The following is a 21,443-nucleotide window of genomic DNA, read 5'->3' on the forward strand; positions in this document are numbered from 1 at the left end:
AAATGATTGTTACTCAAACAGGGAAGGTTGTGTTACTGGCTGGGTCATTTGATGAGATTCATAATCAGGATAATTTAAGTGAAGAAATTAAACAATATAGGGATAATTTTTTCAGTGAATACCCTGATGTGCTGGAAGTCAGCTGCAGCAATGATAGTATCACTGATGGAGAGATTTCTTTGTATGAATTTAAGAAGTCTATTAATAATGCAGGGCAGGTGTCTCCAGGAAAGAGTGATATTTGAAATTGTAATTGTATATAATTCGCATTTGTAAAATATTAAATATTTGAATTGTGCATCTACTTTCCTCATGGAAAATGGAAATAGTAGTGCCTGAAAACCTGGCAGATCCCCTTCTAGTTAAGGACCTATATCGTGAAAGTCTCATTTATGTAAACTTATGGAATGTATAGTAATCAAGCGCTTGAGTTATATTTTGGAAAGAGTGGTGATAAAGTGTTTTATTAGAGTGGATTTTGGAAGATGATATTCGGAAAGCACAATTAAATAAAGATGTTGTAATAGCAGTATTTCGAGACTGAAAAGGGAAATGATATGGAAGAAAGGACTTTTGATTAAATTAGGAGTATTAGGGGACGTATAATTTTTCTGAGTTTTTTTTTGTATAGACTGTCCAAGTAACGGTCGGCATGTTTGTGTCTATGAGATAGAGAATGGAATCCCACAAGGCAGTATTTGTAGCCCTTCATTATTTAATATTATGATTAATGATATTTTTTCTGAGATGGGAAAATGGGATTCCCTGGGTAAATCACAATATACAGATGACTTAGCTTTATGGATTTGAGGTATTAACTGAAATTTACAATTAATAGTTCAAACAGTGGGCAGATTGATGAGGATTGTAAGTTTTCAGTTGTTAAAACACACTACGTGGTTTACAAACAGCATTAATAGACTTGCACTTGATTTTAACTTATAGGATTAATGTCTCGAGGAAGTGTCAGTGGTAAGATTTCTCAGTATGTGGATGGATAATAAGCTGACGGGGAAGCACCCATCAGTAAAATAATTGATAAATGTAAAGGAGCTTTAAATCCCCTCAGATATCTATGTGGGTATTCTTGGGTGCAACACGAAAATCTTTGTTGACCAATTATATTTGTTTAATTTGATCTGTTCTTGATTATGTCTGTGTGGCTTGTGGATCACCTTCATCTTCAAATTAAAAGTGTTTGTATGTGATACAATTACAGACTTTCAGATTGTGTTCTGGTGCGGTAATGTTGTCTCCTGCTTTGGCTTTACTGATTGCAATGGGACAATTGCCCTCAAAGTAACAGAGGTTCAAGTTGATGTCAACATACTGGATTAATTTGTGGGGGCAAGTAAATGATCGTCCTGTTAAAGGTGCGCTGGAGGACAGTGGGGGACATCACTAGAAGAGTGTTTTTTGTTTTGGGTGGCTGGGTTCTTACCACGCTGCGAATATGGGCGTATTTGATGATACAGTATGTCCCACTGTAGCGTTCTCTGTAACCCCACATTGTTTTTTCCAATGACTTCAGTTGATTTTAGTTTTTACACGATCGGATTCGGTTCTGCCTGAGAGTCTGTTGGTCATCAGTATATTAATGAAAGTTATTATCATACAGTAACCATTTTTACAGATGAATCAAAAGATAATTTAATTGGGGATGTTGGTGTGGCTGTTTTTGTGTGCCTGAATTGCAGGTAATGATAAAGAAATGACTTATAGCCATTTATCAGCATAGAAGGCAGAATTCTTTGCCAACAGTTTAGGCTTACAGTGGATGGAAGAAATTGGTCCTTATAATTTGCTCAGAATACATTTTGGTTTTGATGAGTCTTAAACAGGTCATTCTGGCAGTAGGTCAGATTGACTGTTGGAAACTTGTCAAACGCTATTTCATATATAAAGTTTGATTTATATGTCTGCACATTATGGGTCCTGCATATCACACTGTTGAGGGAAATGATGATGTTGACTGTTTAGCTCCAAAAGCTGTTAAATGTTAAGCTGTGGATATGGACCTTCCACTTAGCAAATTAGAAGCTAAAAGGTTGGTAGTGTTAAGAATTAGGGGCTTATGGCAAGACGTAGGATAATGGACGTAAAGACAGACACCTTTCCAGAATACATAAACCTGTTGGGTTTATAGAAGAAGGGCTTAAAACAAGTGAAGGAATGATATTCACATGACAGAAATATCCACACTATGCTTAATTATGCCTTGTAACTAATTGCAAAACTTCATTCTGTGTCGTGTACATTTTGTCATTATGAAACCGTCGAAACACATACTATTTCAATGTGAAGCGTACAAGGCTGAAGAAAAATCAAATGCAGTCTTCAGTACAATCTTTGCGAGGGTAGATAGTTTTCAAATAAAAGCTATTAAATTATGGGACTGACTTTAAATCAATTCACAGTTTGAGCTGGAAAAGGCACGTAATAATTGTGTTAAACATAAGGAAATAACATAAAGGGTAGCAAAGGTGAGTGGGCTGTTGGATTACTGAGATGGTCTTTTTATTTATTTATTATTTTTTTAGAAAATTACAAAGAATAAATGTAATGAAAAATTAGTAAGAAAAAGAAAAATAATATTAATCCTCCCCCTCCCCACCTTAACCCTTATCTAAAGAAAGAAATAAAGAAGAAAAAGGTTGCCTCAATATTGGAGGATACCCACATGCTCCATGGATTCAAAATAATTTTAATATTTATTCTTACTTTCCCTAATTACATTATAATTTTATCTTCAAAGGACCTATATATTTAATCCCATCTTTTGTAGGTATGGGAGCCAAATTTTGAAAAATATATCATATTCATTTCTTAGATTATATGTAATTTTTTCAAGTGGAATACTACTATATATTTCATTATTCCAATGATCCATAGATAAATATAACTCAGATTTCCAAGTAATTGCGATAACTTTTTTAGCTACTGCCAATGCATTATTTATAAACTTTTTCTGATACTTATTCAATTTAATTTTCGGTATTGTCCCTTCAATATCTCCTAATAAAAATAATATTGGACTATTTGGGAGTTGAACTCCAGAACTTTGTTCCAATAAAAGTCAGATATATCGAAAATGGTTGAATTTTAAAACAAGTCCAAGTAGAATGTAAAAAAGTACCAATTTCTTGATTACATCGAAAACATTGGTCAGACATATTTGAATTTAATCTATTTATTTTCTGTGGTGTTATACATAATTGAAGTAAAAATTATATTGTATTAATCTAATTTGAACATTTATTGTATTTATCATACTATCAGAACATAATCTTGACCAACTTTTTCCAACAATTTTAACATTCAAATCAGTTTCCCATTTTTGTCTTGATTTATGAATTCCAGATTCAGTCTGTTTTTGAATCTAATTGTACATACAAGGTGTAATTTTTAAAATTTTTCCTTTTTGAATTAATATTTCTATTGCACTAAGTTTTGGCATCAACATTGTTTGACCCAGCTTTTCTCGTAAATTGTCCTTTAATTGAAAATAAGAGAAAAGAGTGTTGTTTGATATTTTATATTTATTTTTTCATTGATCAAACGACATCAATATACCTCCTTCAAAACAATTACGTATATATTTAATCCCCTTTTGGAACCAATTATGTAAAAGTTTATTATCCATTGTAAAAGGAATAAGCCTATTTTGAATTAAAGTTTGTTTTTGCTAATAAAGATTTCTTTATCTTATCGTCCATATTTACCTTATTCCATAAATCAATCAAGTGTCTTAATATAGGAGATTCTTTTTTTTTCCCCGTATCAATTTGGATTCCCATTTATATGTAAAATCTTCGGATATGTTTTCTCCTATCTTATCTAATTTTATTCTAATCCATGCCGGGTTTTTTTTTCATCAAAAAAAGATGCAATAAATCTAAGTTGATTTGCTTTATCATAATTCTTAAAATTTGGAAGTTGTAACCCTCCTAAATCAAATTTACATCTCAATTTTTCTAATGATATTCTTGACATCTTTCCTTTCTAAAGAAATTTCCTTACATATTTATTTAGTTCTTGAAAAAACTTCTGCGGTAATTGTATTGGTAAAGTTTGGAATAAATATTGCAATCTATGGAATATATTCATTTTTACAGCATTAACTCTACCTATTAATGTTATTGGTAACATCATCCATTTATCAAGATCCTCTTTTATTTTTTTTTAATAATGGCAAATAATTTTGTCTATATAAATTTTTTACATCATTGTCAACTCTGATACCTAAATATTTTATCCCATTTATTGACCATCGAAATTGAGTTACTAATTGACATTGATTATAATTTCCTTTGGTAAGGGGTAAAATTTCACTTTTATCCCAATTTAATTTATACCCTGATACTTTCCCGTATTCTTCCAATTTAAAAGATAATCTTTGCAAAGATTGTAATGGGTTTGTTAAATAAATCAAAACATCATCAGCAAATAAATTAATCGTATATTCTTCTTGATTAACTCTAAAACCGCCAATGTCTGAATCTGTTCTAATTAATTCAGCTAATGGTTCTTTTGCCAATACAAATAAAGCAGGTGATAACGGGCAGCCTTGTCTAGTTGACCTCGTTAAGCAAAATGGTGTTGAAATCTGAGCATTTGTAACTACTTTAGCTTGAGGATTAGTATTTAAGGTTTTGATCCATTGTATAAAAGATTTTCCTAGCTCATATTTTTCGAATTCCTTAAACAAAAAATCCCATTCCAATCTATCAAATGCTTTTTCTGCATCCAAAGCAAATGCCACACTCATTTCCTCTCTTTTTTGTGCCAGATGAATTATACTAAGCAACCAAGTTAGATTATCCATTGATTGTGTATTTTTAACAAAATCTGTTTGATCCATATGTATTAATTTTGGTAAATATTTAGATATTCTATTAGATAAAATTGTTGCTATTATCTTATAATCTGTATTCAACAAAGAAATAGGCCTATATGATGTTGGTTTTAGAGGATCTCTTTTTTTGGCAATACAGTTATGATCGCTGTTAAAAAAGATTGTGGGAGTTTATGCATTCTTTCCACTTGGTATATTAATTCCATAAAGGGAGGAATTAATATATCTTTAATTTTTTTTTATAAAATTCAGGAGGAAAACCATCTTCTTCTGGGGATTTGTTACTCTGAAGTGATCCTAAATCTTCTTCAACCTCTTTTAATGTAAAGGGCATATCTAATCCTTTCTGTTCTTCCAAATTAAATTTTGGGTTAGTTGTGATAAAAATTTATCTATCTCAGTAATCTTATTTTGTGATTCTGATTGATATAGTTCAGTATATAAAAAAAATAAAGTTTCATTAATTTCTAAAGGTTTATCAGCAACCTTATTTACACTTGTTCTAATTGCATTTATTGTTTTAAAAGCCCGTTCTGTTTTCAACTGCCAAGCAAGAATTTTATGTGATCTTTCACCTAATTCGTAATATTTCTGTTTAGTTCTCATAATTATTTTTTCTGTACGATATGTCTGGAGTGTATTATATTGTAGTTTTTTATTAACCAGTTGTCTTTGTTTTTCTTCTGTCATATATCTTTGAGATTCTTTTTCTAACTTTATGATATCTTTTCCCAATTTTCCTTCTTAATTTTAGATGTATAACATAATCTGACCCCTTAAATATGCTGTCATCGCTTCCTATAATACAATTTTATCCTCAACTGAATGTAAATTTGTATCCAAAAAAAATTGAATCTGTTTTTTCATAAAATCACAAAAATCTTGACGTTTTAATAAAATTGTATTAAATCTCCATCTAAGTTTTATGTCTATTTGAATAAAATGAATAATCTCTTTCTCTTTGATTAATTTTTCTCCATATATCAATCAGGTTTAAATCTTCCATTAATGATAGTTAGTTTTATTACTTTTAATTTTGTAACAACTTTAGTTGACCTATCCAAAACTGGATCTAAACAAAAATTAAAATCTCCGCCTATTAATATTTTATCATTTGCGTCAGCCAAGTTCAAAAAAATCTTCTTGTATGAATTTTGCATCATTTTCATTTGGTGCATAAATGTTCATAAAAGTCCATAATTCTGAAAAAATTTGACAATGTATAATCACATATCTCCCCACAGAATCAATTATTATATTTTGTATTTTAATTGGTAAAGATTTATTAACCGGAATTGCAACTCCTCTCGATTTTGAATTAAATGAAGTTGCTATAACATTTCCAACCCAATCTCTCTTTAATTTCTTATGCCTGTGAACTTACTGAACACATCCTGGCCAGAAAAAAAAACTTATCCCAATCCACTCTTCCTAGATCCTTTTCCATTTCCAGAAAATTGGCCCTTCTCCAATTTTACCAGAACATTAAGCTGCCAGTTCTGCCCCTCACCAATAGCAGTAATGTCGTTATCCCACGTGTCAACCCAAGCCCTAAACTCATCTGTTTTACCGACAATACTCCGTGCATTGAAATAGATGTACCTGAGAATATGTATATCATCTGCTTTTTTTTTTCATTTGTTCCTTATCCTCCTGCACCTCACTATCTGCTCTAACACTCTGGTTCCCCTCCCTCTGCAAATCTAGATTAAATTCCCCGGAGCAGCACTGGCAAATCTACCCGCAAGAATGTTATTTCCCCCCCCCCCCCGCCCAGTTTAGGGGCAAACCGTCCCGTCGGAACAGGCCCCACCTTCCCGGGAACAAAGCCCAATTGACCAGAAACATGAAGCCCTCCCTCCTGCACCATCCCCTTAGCCACGTATTTAGCTGCACTCTCCGCACATTTATATTTACAGGGACTTTACTCCTGACGCCGGTCCCGGGACCCGACCCGTTTACAGACCCGGAGCGGAACCGGAGCAGATTCTCAGCCACTGGTTTCCATCCCAGGTCACGAAGAAAGGATAAAGTTTCCCCGTGAATTTATTCCCAGTGAAGGTGTGGAGATGGGACTTGGTCTCCGCGTTGTAAAATGAAACTGTCCCGGAATCGTAACTGAGATAAACTCCCACCCTCCCGGGGATGGGACCGGCAGGGAGACGGAACCCGGGGGAGGGGCGACCGGACACGTCACCATCCCGCTGTAACACGTCATAACTCCGCCTGATGATCCAGAATCCGGTCTCCGGACTCAGACTGACCGGTCCCTTCCTCTCCACAGACTCTGCGGCGACTCCCAGACCCCAGAACCGATTCCCCGTCACCTCCACCTCCCAGTAATGTCTCCCCGATGTGAATTCCTCCGATCCCAGCACACAAGGCCGGTATGTGAATCTCTTCCCGGTGTCAGGGAGATTCCTCCGGGTCCCGGTCCATCTCACACTCTTCCGATCCTCAGACACCTCGAGACACGGATGCGCCGTTTCCACATCCAGGGTGACAGAGACTGGGGGGAGAAGCAGAGAATTAGAGAGTCCCCGGGGATCGGGGGGAGACTCGGACAGCGCGGTCCCGGGGATCGGGGGAGACTCTGTCCTAAATGGACATCCCTATAGTCGGAGGCTGTGCTCACCGTTCTCGACCCACCCACATCCTCCCAACATCAACTCTCTCCAGACAGGTGTCAGAGAGATCTGGCGAGACCCTTCATCAGGACCTGTGCAGCTTGGATTACCAGCATCTGTAGATTTTCTTGTGTTTGATTTTTAAAGCAGGAGTTATTTTATCATGAGCTGATCCATTTTCCCATTCTCCCATTTAGTCCCACTCTCCCACCCTCTCACCATGACCTTTGATGCCCTGTCTACTCACATACCTATCAATCTCTGTCTTAAATACACCCAATGACTTGGCTTCCACTGCCGCAAGAAATACACAGATTCACCACCCTCTGGCTAAAAAAATTTCTTTGCATCTCCGTTCTGAATGGGCGCCCTTCAATCCTTAAGTCATGCTCTCGTACTAGACTCCCCCACCATGGGAAACAACTTTGCCACATCCACTCTGTCCATGCCTTTTAACATCCGAAATGCTTCTGTGAGGTTCCCCCTCATTCTAAACTCCACGGAGTACAGTCCAAGAGCGGTCAAACATTCCTCACATGTTAACACTCTTATTCCAGGAATCATTCTCGTGAATCTTCTCTGAACCCTCTCCAATGTCAGAACATCCTTTCGTAAATAAGGAGCCCAAAACTCCACACAGTATTCCAAGTGAGGTCTTACCAGTTCCTTATAGAGCCTCAACATCACATCCCTGCTCTTATTTTCTATTCCTCTAGAAATGAATGCCAATATTGCATTCACCTTCTTCACCACCGACTCAACCTGGAGGTTAACCTTAAGGGTATCCTGCACGAGCACTTCCAAGTACAATTGCATCTCAGAATTTTGAATTCTCTCTCCATTTCAATAATAGTCAGCCCGTTTATTTCTTCTACCAACGTGCATGACCATACACTTTTAAACATTGTATTTCATTTGCCACTTCTTTGACCATTCTCCCAATCTATCCAAGTCTCTCTGCAGACTCTCTGTTTCCTCAGCACTACCGTCCCCTCCACCTATCTTTGTATCATCAGCAAACTTAGCCACAAAGCCATCTATTTCATAATCCAAATTGTTGATATACAATGTAAAAAGAAGTGGCCCCAACACGGACCCCTGTGGAACACCACTGGTAACTGGCAGACAACCAGAATGGGATCCTTTATTCCCACTCTCTGTTTCCTGCCAATCAGCCAACGCTCTATTCACATATGTAAATTTCCCATAATTCCATGGGCTCTTATCTTGTTTAGCAACTTCATGTGTGGCACCTTGTCAAAAGCCTTCTGAAAATCCAAATACACAACATCCACTGCATCTCCCTTGTCTAGCCTACTTGTAATCTCCTCAAAAGATTTCAATGGGTTTGTCAGGCAGGATTTTCCTTTAAGGCAACCATGCTGAGTTTGGCCTATCTTGTCATATGCGTCCAGGTACTCCGTAACCTCATTCTTGACAATTGACTCCAGAAACTTTACAACCATTTCTCAATCTAACAGGTCTATAATTTACTTTTTGCTTCCTTGCCCCTTTCTTAAATACCAGAGTGGCATTTACAATCTTCCACTCCTCCGGAACCATGCCAGAATCTATTGACTTTTGAAAGATCATTGCTAATGCCTCCGCGATCTCCACAGCTACTTCCTTCAAAACACAAGTGTGCATTCCGTCTGGTCCTGGAGATTTATCTACCCTGAGACTATTCAGCTTCCTGAGTACTTTCTCTGTCGTAATTGTGACTGCGCACACTTCTCTTCCCTGACACCCTTGAGTGTCCGGTATACTGCTGATATCTTCCTCAGTGAGGACTGATGCAAATACTCGTTCAGTTCCTCAGCCATCTCCTTATCTCCCATTACAATTTCTCCAGCATCATTTTCTATCTGTCTAATATCCACTCTCACCCGTTTTTTATTCTTTATATACTTGACAAAGCTTTTAGTATCTTCTTTGATATAATTTGCAAGCTTCCTTTCATAGTTCATCTTTTCCCTCTTAATGGCCTTCTTAGTTTCCTTTTGTAAGCTTTTAAAATCTTCCCAATCCTCTGTCTTCCCACTAATTTTTGCTTCTTTGAATGCCCTCTCCTTTGCTTTTACTTTGGCTTTGACTTCTCTTGTCAGCCACTTTGGCTTTGACTTCTCTTTTTCCATTTGAAAAATTCTTCTTTTTTGGAATATATCTGTCTTGCACATTCCTCACTCCTCACATAAACTCCAGCCACTGCTGCTAGGCCGTCCTTCCCTCTAATGTCCCTTTCAAGTCAAATTTGGCCAGTTCCTCTCTCGTGCCACTGTAATTTCCTTTACTCTACTGCAATACCGACACATCGGATTTCGGCTTCTCTTTCTCAAATATCACAGTGAACTCAATCATGTTACGATCACTGCCTCCTAACGGTTCCTTCACCTCAATCTCTCTAATCACCTCTGGGTCATTACACAATATCCAATCCAGTATCTCTGATCCTCTAGTGGGCTCAAAAACAAGTTGTTCTGAAAAAAGCATCTCGTATACATTCTACAAATTCTCTGTCTTGAGATCCAGTGTCGACCTGATTTTCCCAATCCACTCGCATGTTAAAATCCCCCACAATTATCATAACACTGCCTTTCTGGCAAACCTTTTCTATTTCCTGGTGTAATTTGTAGTCCACCTCACTGCAGCTGTTAGAAGGCCTGTAGATAACTGCCATCAGGGTCCTTTTACCTCTGCGATTTCTTAGCTCAACCCATAAAGATTCTACACCTTCCGATCCTATGTCACCTCTTTCTAATGATTTAATATCATTTCATACCAATAAAGCCACGCCACCCCCTCTGCCTACTTGCCTATCCTTCCGATACACCGTGTATCCTTGGACATTCAGCTCTCACAGACATGCATCCTTTAGCCACGTCTCAGTGATGGCCACAAAATTATACCTGCCAATCTGTAGCTGTACGACAAGATCATCCACCTTATGCCTTATGCTGTGTGTATTTAAGTATAACACCTCAAGTCCAGTATTTAGTCATTTTTGCTTTGATTGCACTGCAACTCATCCCAGTGGCTGCAAATTTGCCCCATCACCTGCCTGTCCTTCCTGACATCTTTACTGCTCACTATCTTAGATTTATAGATTCCCTCTCCTCCACTCTATCATTCCGGTTTACCACCCCCCTGCCAAATTAGTTTAAACCCTCCCTAACAGCTCTATTAAACATTCCCGCGATGATATTGATCCCCTTCGGGTTCAGGTGTAACCCGTCCTTTTTGAACAGGTAATACTTCCCCCAGAAGAGATCCCAATGATCCATGAATCTGAAACCCTGGCCCCTGCACCAGTCTCTCAGCCACACATTCATCTGCCTGATCCTACTGTTCTTGCCCTCGCTAGCACGTGGCATAGGTAGCAATCCTGAGATTACTACCCTGGAGGTCCTGCTTCCCTGCTTCCTTCCTAACTCCCAGAAATCTCTCTTCAGGACCTCCTCCCTTTTCCTCTCTATGTCATTGGAACCAGCATGTACCAAGACAGCTGGCTGCTCGCCCTCTCCCTTCAGGATATTCTGGACCCGATCCGAGACATCCTGTACCCTGGCACCTGGGGGGCAGCACACCATTTGGGTATCTCTACCAGGCGCACAGAATCTCCTGTCTGTTCCCCTGACTATGGAATCCCCTATGACTACCGCATTCCTCTTCTCCCTCCTTCCCTCCTGCACAACAGCGCCAGGCTCAGTGCCAGAGACCCGGTCACCGTGGCCGTCCCCTGTCAGGTCATCCCCCTCAACAGCATCCGAAACGATATACTTGTTGCTGAGGGGGTCAGCCACAGGGGTGCTCTCCACTATCTGGGCATTTCCCTTCCCTCTCCTAACAGTCACTCAGTTTTCTGACCCCTGTAGCCTAGGGATGACTACCTCCCTGTAGCTCCTGTCTATCACCTCTTCATTTTCTATAATAAGCAGTAGGCCATCAAGCTGCAGCTCCAGATCCCTAACACGGTCTCCGAGGAGCTGAATCTCTGTGTACCTGGTGCAGATGTGTCTATCAGGGAGGCTGGAGGTCTCCCAGGATTCCCACATCTGACACCCTGAACAAAGCACTAACCCTGCAGACATGCTACCTAATTCTACAGGAATGAAACAAAGAAAGATAGGTCTACTCACCCACTTACTTCGCTAAGCAGATGAACTTTTTAAACGGTTAGCTAATGTGCCCTGCTGTTCCCCCGTCCGTCCGGGCTGATTTGCCAAGGGGAGAAAAAGAGTCGGTGCCTCGCTCTCGCCTCTTCCCGTTACCGCCTAAGCCCGTTGAGCCAAAGCCCTACACTCTGCTGCCACCCACTCCGCTGCCCGCTGTATAGGGTGGCCATCTTTTTAAACTCTCCGCGCTATCCTGCGCAGTCTCGCCGTTCTTGTATGCAAAGTTTTTTTTTTACACTGTCTTCCTTCAGAATTTAGCTCCCACGCCGCCCTTCTTGTCCCAATCTAAAAAACACCTTCAGTCCTGTATTCATCAGCCTATTCCACACTGTCCACATGAAATTCAGCAAGGCCTTTGATGTCGATGATAGACCACACTTGGAGCATTGTCTGCATTTCCGGTTCCCGAATATGGGGAGGATGTCATTACACTGGACAGGAGGCTTCAGGAGGATGTTACCAGGACTGGGGGCTTGGGTTAAAAGCAGAGAGTGAGTAAGCTTGGGCTATTCAGCTGTAGTGTAGGATGTTCAGGTATGACCCCTTATCAAGGTAAATAATTCTAAGGAGCTTAAATAACGTTTCCATTTCCAAGAAATAGGAGTACAGAACCAGAGGCCTCGGATTGAAAGTGAGACGGGAAATTTTTCTGAGTGGTCTATCGGGTAACATTCTCACAGAGAGGGAGGTCGGTAAACGGAATTTGCCCTCCAACGCTGTAGAAACAGGTAAAAATAAAAATATTTTAAAATAAATTTGGGCAGGTACACAGATGGGAAATGGTTAGAGGGATTAGAGGGATGGGAGGGGGCAAACACACACAAATGGGCCATGCTCAAGAAGAGATCTTAGTCTTGCAGATTGATGAATTGGGCCGTGGGTTCAACATCCATCAAACCCTCCCAGATCATCCTCCTGAGGAATCTCACCCCGGAGTCTGTCTGTGAAGTGTTGATGTGACGTCACGTCAGAGGGCAGCTCAGTGCCACAGAACAGACAGACTGGGTAAGGACGGCAGGTTTCAATCCTAAATGGGAATTTGTGCCTATTTCTGTGGCCGTGTGTCACACTCTGATAGTATATGTGTGTGTGTGTGTGTGTGTGTTGATTGTGGTAAATATCCGTGTGGTGTGTATACACATTGAAGGAGAGTGTGCACATTGAAGAATTTGTATGTTTCAGTGTGTCATCACATGTCTGGTGTGTGTTGACAATGTGTCACACGTGATTGAGTTGTTTAAATGAATAAATGACTGTCTCTGAAGAGATTGGTTTCCAGGTTACTGAGGGAAATAACAACGTACATTGCTGAGGCTCTGACTACAATCTGCCAGTCCTTCCTGTGTATGTGTGCGAGGGAGCTTTGCCAGGCCGGTTATGCTGTGTGTGCTTCTCCCGAGATGAAATCTTGACCCATGTCAATGCTTGTTGGTGTGTCCGAGCTCATTCTCACAATGCTTCAATGTAGTGGTCTGATCACCATAAGACATAGGAGCAGAATTAGGCCATTTGCCCATCGAGTCTGCTCCGCCATTCAATCATGGCTGATCCTTTTTTCCCTCCTCAGCCCCACTACCTGACCTTCTCCCCGTAACCTTTGATACTGTGTCCAATCTAGAACCTATCATGCTCTGCCTTAATACACACAAAACAAGTTCCACAAATTCACCAGCTGCTGGCACAAATTTCTCCACATGTTTTAAATAGACACCCCTCTGTGCCCTCTTGTCCTAAACTCCACCACCATGGGAAACATCCTTTCCACATCTACTCTGTCTAGGACTTTCAACATTCGAAAGGTTTCAATGAGATCCCCCTTATCTTTCTAAATTCCAGCGAGTACAGACACAGAGCTATCAAACTTTCCTCGTATGATAACCCTTTCATTCCTGGAGTCATCCTTATGAAATGAACCTTCTGCAATGCCAGCACATCTTTTCTTAGATGAGGAGCCCAAAACTGTTCACAATACTCAAGGTGAGTCTTCACCAGTGCCTTATAAATCCTCAGCATCACACCCCTGCTCATGAATTGAATGCTATCTAAACCCCTTGGACTGAATGCTAACATTGGATTTGCCTTCCTCACCACTGACTCTACCTGCAAGTTAACATTTAGGGAGTTCTGCAGAATGACTGCTAAGTCCAATTTCGTCTCAGATTTTTTGATTTTTTGAAAACAATCTGCACATTATTTCTACGACCAAAGTGCAGGACCATGTATTTTCCAACATTGTATATCATTTGCCACATTCTTTCCCATTCTCCTCATCCAAGACCTTGTCCAGCCTAACTGTTTCCTCAACACTCCGCCAATCTTCGTATCATCTGCAAAACCTGGAAACAAAGCCATGTATTCTAATACAAGAGGGTATGAATTCATGATTGAAGGACGTCCTTTTAGAACTGAAATGCGGAGAAATTACTTTAGTCAGTGTGTGGAAAATCTGTGGAATTTGTTGCGACATGCGGCTATGGAGGCCAAGGCATATTTAAGGCAGAGATATATCGGTTCTCATTTAGCCAGGGCTATGTACCTTATGTACCTTTCATGGGGTGAAAGCAGGGGAGTGTGGATGTCTGGAGGAATTGGGTCTGCCCATGACTGAATGTTGGAGCAGACTCAATGGGCCGAATGGCCTATTTCTGCTCCTACATCTTATTGTCTACTCTATCGGCTAAATCTTGATATACAGCATAAAATAAAGGTGTCCTAACACTGACCCCTGTGGAACACGACTCACTGGCAGCCAACCAGAAAAGGATCCCTTTACTCTCATTCGCTGTTTCCTACCAATCAGCCAATGTTCTAACCATGCCTGTAACTTTTCTGTAATACCATGGCCTCTTAACCTGGTTACCACCTTCATGTGTGGCACTTTGTCAAAGGCCTTCCAAGATTCCAAATATACAACATCCACTGCATCCCCTTTATCTATCCTGCTTGTAATCTCCTCAAAGAATCCCAACGGGTTTGTCAGGCAGGATATTCCCTTAACGAAGCCATGCTGACTTGTCCTATCTTGTCCAGTGTCACCAAGTATTCCATAGCCTCACATTTAACAATTGACTCCAATTTCTTCCCAACCAGAGGTGAGGCAAACTGGTCAATAATTTCCTTTCTGCTGCCTTCCTCCTTACTTAAAGAGTCAAGTGACATTTGCCATTTTCCAGTCCTCTGGCACCATGCCAGGGTCCAATGATTTTGAAAGATTATTTGGAATGCCTCCATGAGTTCTACTGCTACCTCTTTCAGAACACTAGGGTGCAGTTCATCTGGTCTGGGTGACTTATGTACCTTTAGGTCTTTCAGCTTTTTGAGCAGCTTCTCCCTTGTAACAGTAACTTCACTCACTTCTCTTCCCTCGCACTCTTCAACACCGGGCACAGTGCTAGTGTCTTCCACGGTGAATACTGGTGCAAAATATTTGGTTTATCTGCCATCTCTTTATCCTCTGTTATTATATATCCGGCCTCATTTTCTAGCGGTCATATATCCACTCTTATCTCTGTTTTATTTTTTTATAATACTTGAAAAACAATTTGATATTGTTTGCTAACTTGTTTTACAAAGACATGTGTGTAAAAAGGGCCTGAAGGATGATTGGAGATCATTGCACATTTAGATGGAGAAATAACGTAAAGATTTTTAATCCTCATGTATATGAAGGATGTAAGTAATAAAGTCAATTCAATTCAAATCAATTTCTTCTTTATTTTTTCCCACCCAATCATCCTTTTAGTTCCTCTCTGTAGATATTTAAAAGCTTCCCAATCCTCTCTCTGCCTACTAATTTTTGTTTAGTTGTATGCCCTCTCTTTTGCCTTTACATTAACTTGTCAGCCATGGTTGTACTATTTTGCATTTTGAGTATTTATTTATTTTTGGAATACATCTATCCTCATTTCCCCAGAAACTGACACCATTTCTGCTCTGCTCTCATCCCTGCCAGCATCTCCTTCCAATTTGCTTTGGCCAACTCCTCTCTCAAACCACTGTAATTTCTTTCATTTCTCTGAAATACTACAATGTCAGACTTTACTGTCTCCTTATCAGATTTCAAGTTGAACTCAGTCATGTTGTGAGCACTGCCTCCTGAGGTTTCTTTTCACTACTCACCTCTGGTTCAATACATAACACCCAATCCAGTAGAGCTGTTCCCCGAGTAGGCTCAACGACAAACTGCTCCAGAAAGCCATCACATTGCATTCAACAAACTCACTCTCTTGAGATCCTTTACCAACCTGATTTCCCAATTGACCTGCATGTTGAAATCTCCCATGATTCTCATAACATTGTCCTTTTCATCAGCCTTTTCTATTTCCAGTTGTAATCTGTGGGCCTCATGCCACTGACTGTTGGGAGGCCTGTATATGACTGGTGTCAGTGTCATTTTTACTTTTGTCGTTCCTTACCTCGACCCACAAGATTCAACATCTCCCAATCCTATGTCACATCTCGCTGCTGATTTACCAGCAGAGCCACACCACCCCATCAGCCTTCCTTCCTTCCTCCGATACATTGTGTAATCTTGAACATTCAGCTCCCAACTACAACCATCCTTCAGCCACGATTCCGTGATGGCCACAACATCATACCTGTCAATCTGAAATAGTGCAACAAGATCATCCACCTTATTTCTCATACTTCAAACATTGAGATATAACACTTTGTGTACGGTATCTGCTACCCTTTTTAATTCTGCATCACTGATACACTGATACTCGCCCTACTGGCTGCAATTTTTTCCTCTCATCTGTCCGCCCTGACAGTCTGACTGCGTGCTATCTTTGCATTTTTACCATCAGTCCTATCTCTTCACTCCAGTTCTAAACCCCACCAAATTAGTTTAAACCCTCCCCAACAGCTCTATGAAACCTCTCTCACCGAGAATATTGTTCTCCCTCGGATCCAGGTGCGACCCATCCCTTTTGAGCAGGTCATTCCTCCACCAGAACAGATCCCGATGATGCAAGAACCTGAAGCCCTGTCCCCAGCACCATCTTCTCAGCCATGTTTATCTGTCAAATTATCCTGTTTCTACTCCCACCAGCACGTGGCACAGGCAGCAATCCAGAAATTACAGCCCTGGAGGTACTGCTTCTGAGTTTTCTACCAAGCTAGCCAGATTCTTTTCAGGACCCTTTTGTTTTTACTTCCTATGTAATTGGTCCCAAAATGCAACAAGATAGCTGACTCTTCACCCTCCCTCTCCAAAATCCTGCAGACACGATCGGAGACATCCCTGACCTTGGCACCTAGGGGGCAAGATACCAATCGGGGGCCCCATACAGATTCATAGATACTCCTGTCTGTCTCCTGACGATTGAGTCCCCTGTCACTACTGCTCCCCTATTCTCTCCCTTAACAACAGTGAGAGTTGTGGATCCAGCAGTGTGAAGACCTGTGTCAGTCAGAGTCTGCACTCACTGTGCACGAAGGACTTGCGTATTTTCCTGACAATCCCAGTAACCACACTGATACCCGCTTTTATTCCCTACAATATCATCAAGTCAGTATTAAATTCCCAGCTCCTGTGGTCAGATTCAAATTCATGTCTTGGTGTGTTAGTTCAGTGTGTCTGGGATCAGGACACAATGGTTCATCTGCCAGTCCCGTGTATTGGTTGTATTGTGACCCTGCGCTGGTGTGTCCAGGGGTCTGACATCTCCAGCTCACCATGTGACAGTGATGCCTCCCAGTCAGTGGGGTTGATGTGGAATAAACTTCAGTTCCCCTTCAGCCCATTATTACAGACAATCTTTGCTTCAGCTTATAAATTAATTGTGTTTCATGAACAAGGAAAAATGAATCTTTGTAAGTTTTACCTCGGTTAATGGCATCAAGTGTTTCACTCAGCACTGTGTTCAACAAATAGAAGCGATCGAATTTTTCAACCGGTAGGGCCTCATCTGTCACTGACAATTCCTGGACATTGTCACTGATTCTGTAAATATTAAAATGCTGGTGATAAAGTGGGATTTTGAACTATTTTACAAATCCATTCAGGGTTTCAGTACAGAGCCTGTCCTACCTCCTGTTCCGATGAGCTTCCTTCTGAAATAGATAAAAACACAAATCTGATTAGACTTGGACTTACTGTCCACATCCTGAATTTCATCCAAATCATTACAAGGTGTTGAAAATTCCCACTCCCACAGTCACAAATACACACCAGCAATACAGAACCACGGGGAAAATTACAGGGAAAGTTGCTGAAAATTAGACCATTACTGAGAGGATGAAACTTACAGGAAAGACAGGACAGGCTGTGCATTACCATCTGGATAAGACGTCAGAATGATAAAATGGAACAATTTAAGATTAGTGATGGATTTGATTGTGTGCAGTTGGTAAAAAGTATCTCATTCATGGCTAACACGAGAGGACAGTTTTAAAATGCTTGCAAGTAGTACAGACGAGATGTCAGGGGTAAGTTTTTTGGAATGGGCGGAATGAGCGGAGAATGGGACACAATCCGATGTAAAACCAATCCGAAAAAGTAGAGCAGTAAAAGTTTATCTAATCTGATGGAAACCGGATATGGAGGATAAGTCTGATGTGTGGGTCATATTCTTTGTTCTCTGATTGACAGAGAGACCCTCACACCCACCGCACCAGGCATAGTCACAGCCTGTGACTGGAACTGGGTGTTAATGGGAGTTTTGGAGGATATTTAATGCGGTAATTAAGGACACTATCAGCAGCTCTGTGTTATGATCAGAGTAAATCATTTCAGCAAAGATTGCATTCTGTCCTGGGATGTACAGAAGTTCTGGAAGACCAGTTTTGGCCAACAGCAACCCTGAATAGTTGCACCAATTGTCTGGTGAGAAACAGTTTACTGCCATTTGTAAATGCTGTGTGCAGGAGCAACACGTCTGTTTTCTGTCTGCATTGTATTCTGTGTTATGTGTTTATTACGATAACCAGTCACGTGAGTGGGGACGTGGTAAAAGTGAAGGGAATAAGTTACGTATTCGAACTTTGTTCTGGGCTGTTTTGATCCTGGGACTGGCAGATGCCATATCTTTTGTTGACCAATTAATTGCAGTTTAATTTACAATTTAATTATGTTGAAATTATGCTGAAATTAATTATGCTTAATATTGTATATTGCTAATAAAGGATCGAATATCAATCTCCGATATTTAGAATGTCATTAGTGGACTGACTGGAGGTTCCTCATGAAAGGAGAACACTCTGTGTAAGGTCACCCGCAGTGGCAATTGATTTGGTAGAATTGGCCGCTGTGCTGTGTTTATTTCAAATGTACCACTGTTCATTTAGTTCAATTTGACAGAATTAAATTGAAATATCATCCCTCACCTTGAGAAACATCACACTGTCTTTTTGATCCATCTGTTCCTTTAACTTAGTGATTTCCTCCTGAATAATCCTTATATTCTCTTGAAGAGCCAGAAGATTTTTCTCCATTGGTTTGAGAATCCTCTTCTCTTCTTCCCTGAGATCCCTGAGTAAGCTCTGCTCTTTCTCAGTGATAATCTGTCGCAGTTCAGCAAACTGGGATGTGATGTGGGTCTGATTGCTGTGTGACTGTTTCTGTCGAATGAAAGGCGAAGATTAGTTTACTACATTGCTGTGTTGTATTTCCTTATGACATAAAATTGACCATTCGGTCCATTGGGGTCCATATTACTTCTGAGACATTCCCGTCAAATCCTTTCCCTGACATTTTCCTGAAATTATTCTCCCTCAGTGACCCATTAACTCCCAGCAGATTCACATACACCCTCCCCACCTTCACAGGGTTAATTGTAATTAACCATTCATCCAGCATGTCCTTGGAATGTGTCTGAAACGGTCATGGTTACAGGGGGAGCATGCAAACTCCACACAGACAGCAGCAGAGGTCAGGATCGAACCCAGGTCACTGGACCTGCGATACCCGGCTATTCTGCATTAAATGGAGCAAAACTCGACAGTAATATCAGAAATTCCGCTCAGGAAGCCTCACCCGAACTCCGGAAATCTTCTCTTTCTGTTGCTGCTCCTTTTCCTGGAAGTCTGATTTCTTTTTTGTGAGAGAGTCTAAGGAAGATTTTAGCTGATCCTGGAAGTCAGAGTGTGAAGGAAATAGAAACAAAGATGCATCAAAAGAAACAGGTGATCAAACCCGATTATCGCACAAAATGCCGGAGGAACTCAGTGAGTCATGCAGCATCTATTCAGGGGAAATAAACAGTCGGTGTTTCGGGATGAGAACCTTCATTAGGACTGGGAAGGAATGGGACAGAAGCCAGAATGAAAAGATTGGGGACGAGAACCAGCTGACAGGTGACGGGTGAGACAACGTGAGGGGGAACGTGGGGGAGGGTGATGAAGTGAGAAGCTGGGAGGGGACAGGTGGAAGAGGTAAAGGACTGGAGAAGAAGGAATCTAATCCGAGAGGACAATCGACCATGGAAGAAACGGGAGGGACTGGGCTGTTTGCGGCCCTGAATGGTGACGAGGGAGGAGGTTAGAGGTCGGGTGTAGCACTTGTCCCGCTTGCAGGTGTCGGTGCCAGGAGGGAGATCAGTGGGGAGGAGCGAGTGGATCAGGGCGATACAGTACGGGGAGCGATCCGTATAAAGAGCGGAGAGTTGCGGGGTGCGGAGTTGGGCTGTGGGACGGAGAGATGCTAGAATCCCGTTGGAGATGGCGGAAGTTGCAGAGAATGATGTTCTGGTTATGGAGCATCGTGTGATGGTATGTAGGAGAAAGGAAATATGTTAAGTATTAAACTGACGTTAGTTTCTACCTTGTAGATTTTAACAGCTTCTTTAATCGGCTTGAAGCGGTGCTCTCGGTGTTCCTGCGCGTCTCTACAGATCAGACAGATCAGTGTCTTGTCCGTTTCGCAAAACAGCTTCAGTTCTTCCTCATGTTCCTCGCAGTGACGTTCACTTTCCTTCCCTTTCCGATTCAGGTTTAGATTTCGAGCTTTTTCAGCCAGATTTGCTAAGGCCCGATTCACCCTGAGGGTACGGTCAGCAAACACCTCTCTACATTCCGGGCAGGAGTTTCTCTGCTCCCTTTCACAATACCGTGTGATACAAGAGCGACAGAAGTTGTGTCCACACTCCAGTATAACCGGATCGGTGAAGAAATCCAGGCAGATGGGACAAATCGCCTCCTCTGTTAAACTCTCGACCGGTCCTTTCGAAGCCATGTTAACTCCCAGCACTTCCTGATTCAGAATACTTTCACTTCCGGGAGCTGCAGATCCCCTGCAGTACCGCGATTGTCCACTACGCGCGCTGTAGACTCGGGGAATGACCCCTGCAGTACCGGGATTGTCCACTACGCGCGCTGCAGACTCGGGGAATGAACATTCTGCTGCTGTATATGTTCATGGCTATTTGAATGTTAGTGTGGGATCAAAAATAAATTAAACAGAGAAAAGGTAAGGAAACGCCTAATGGACTGTCTAAGCCCGGCGACAAGCGTAGGTGAGTTGGCCATATGCCCAGCAACCCCATCTCGTAAACACGTAGAGCAACAAAAAACGTTAGCTGACTGTCCAAAGGCCCCATCGCTCCGATCGGAAGGACCTTTCCGGATCGAGATCCTTCATCTGAACTGTCTCAACCCGAAATGTCGATTGTCCATTTCCCTCCACAGATGCTGCCCGACCCGCTGAGCTCCTCCAGCAGCTCGTTTTTTTGTATCTTTCTCCAGGTCTAAGAGAGTCAGAGTGGAGTGTAAAACGGTGAATAAGTAAACAGTGAATACATGCCATTAAACTGGGGATGTGGAGAAAATATTGTGCTGTGAGGAGAGAGA

At 41.1% G+C, this 21,443-nt stretch overlaps 1 protein-coding gene and 1 long non-coding RNA gene across 2 annotated transcripts in view; one reads left to right on the forward strand and one right to left on the reverse strand.

Annotated features, from left to right (window-relative positions):
- LOC132385968 (uncharacterized) overlaps positions 1–12,972 on the forward strand; it is a 73,457-nt gene extending 60,485 nt beyond the window's left edge. The window contains exon 3 of the long non-coding RNA XR_009509366.1: positions 12,515–12,972. This is a non-coding gene — a long non-coding RNA (uncharacterized LOC132385968). The remainder of the gene's footprint in view (positions 1–12,514) is intronic.
- Positions 6,670–20,916, reverse strand: LOC132385960 (zinc-binding protein A33-like). The gene is made up of 6 exons (XM_059958192.1): positions 20,419–20,916; positions 19,633–19,728; positions 18,984–19,217; positions 17,689–17,711; positions 17,483–17,601; positions 6,670–7,364 (listed from the first exon to the last, which is right to left on the reverse strand). Exons 1-6 carry the CDS (start codon positions 20,827–20,829, stop codon positions 6,814–6,816), a joined length of 1,434 nt encoding a protein of 477 aa, XP_059814175.1. The 5' UTR covers positions 20,830–20,916; the 3' UTR covers positions 6,670–6,813.
- Positions 20,917–21,443: the final 527 nt, after the last annotated feature.

The sequence above is a fragment of the Hypanus sabinus genome (genome assembly GCF_030144855.1).
Source record: "Hypanus sabinus isolate sHypSab1 chromosome X2 unlocalized genomic scaffold, sHypSab1.hap1 SUPER_X2_unloc_7, whole genome shotgun sequence".
NCBI classification, from domain to species: Eukaryota; Metazoa; Chordata; class Chondrichthyes; order Myliobatiformes; family Dasyatidae; genus Hypanus; species Hypanus sabinus.

Excerpts from the sequence above, each read along its gene's own strand:
- LOC132385960 (XM_059958192.1), bottom strand. The coding sequence starts at position 20,829 with ATGGCTTCGAAAGGACCGGTCGAGAGTTTAACAGAGGAGGCGATTTGT. Across the intron at positions 19,729-20,418 it reads AAGCTGTTAAAATCTACAAG|GATCAGCTAAAATCTTCCTT; the intron begins GTAGAAACTAAC and ends TCTGACTTCCAG. Across the intron at positions 17,602-17,688 it reads GAAGCTCATCGGAACAGGAG|AATCAGTGACAATGTCCAGG; the intron begins GTAGGACAGGCT and ends TAATATTTACAG.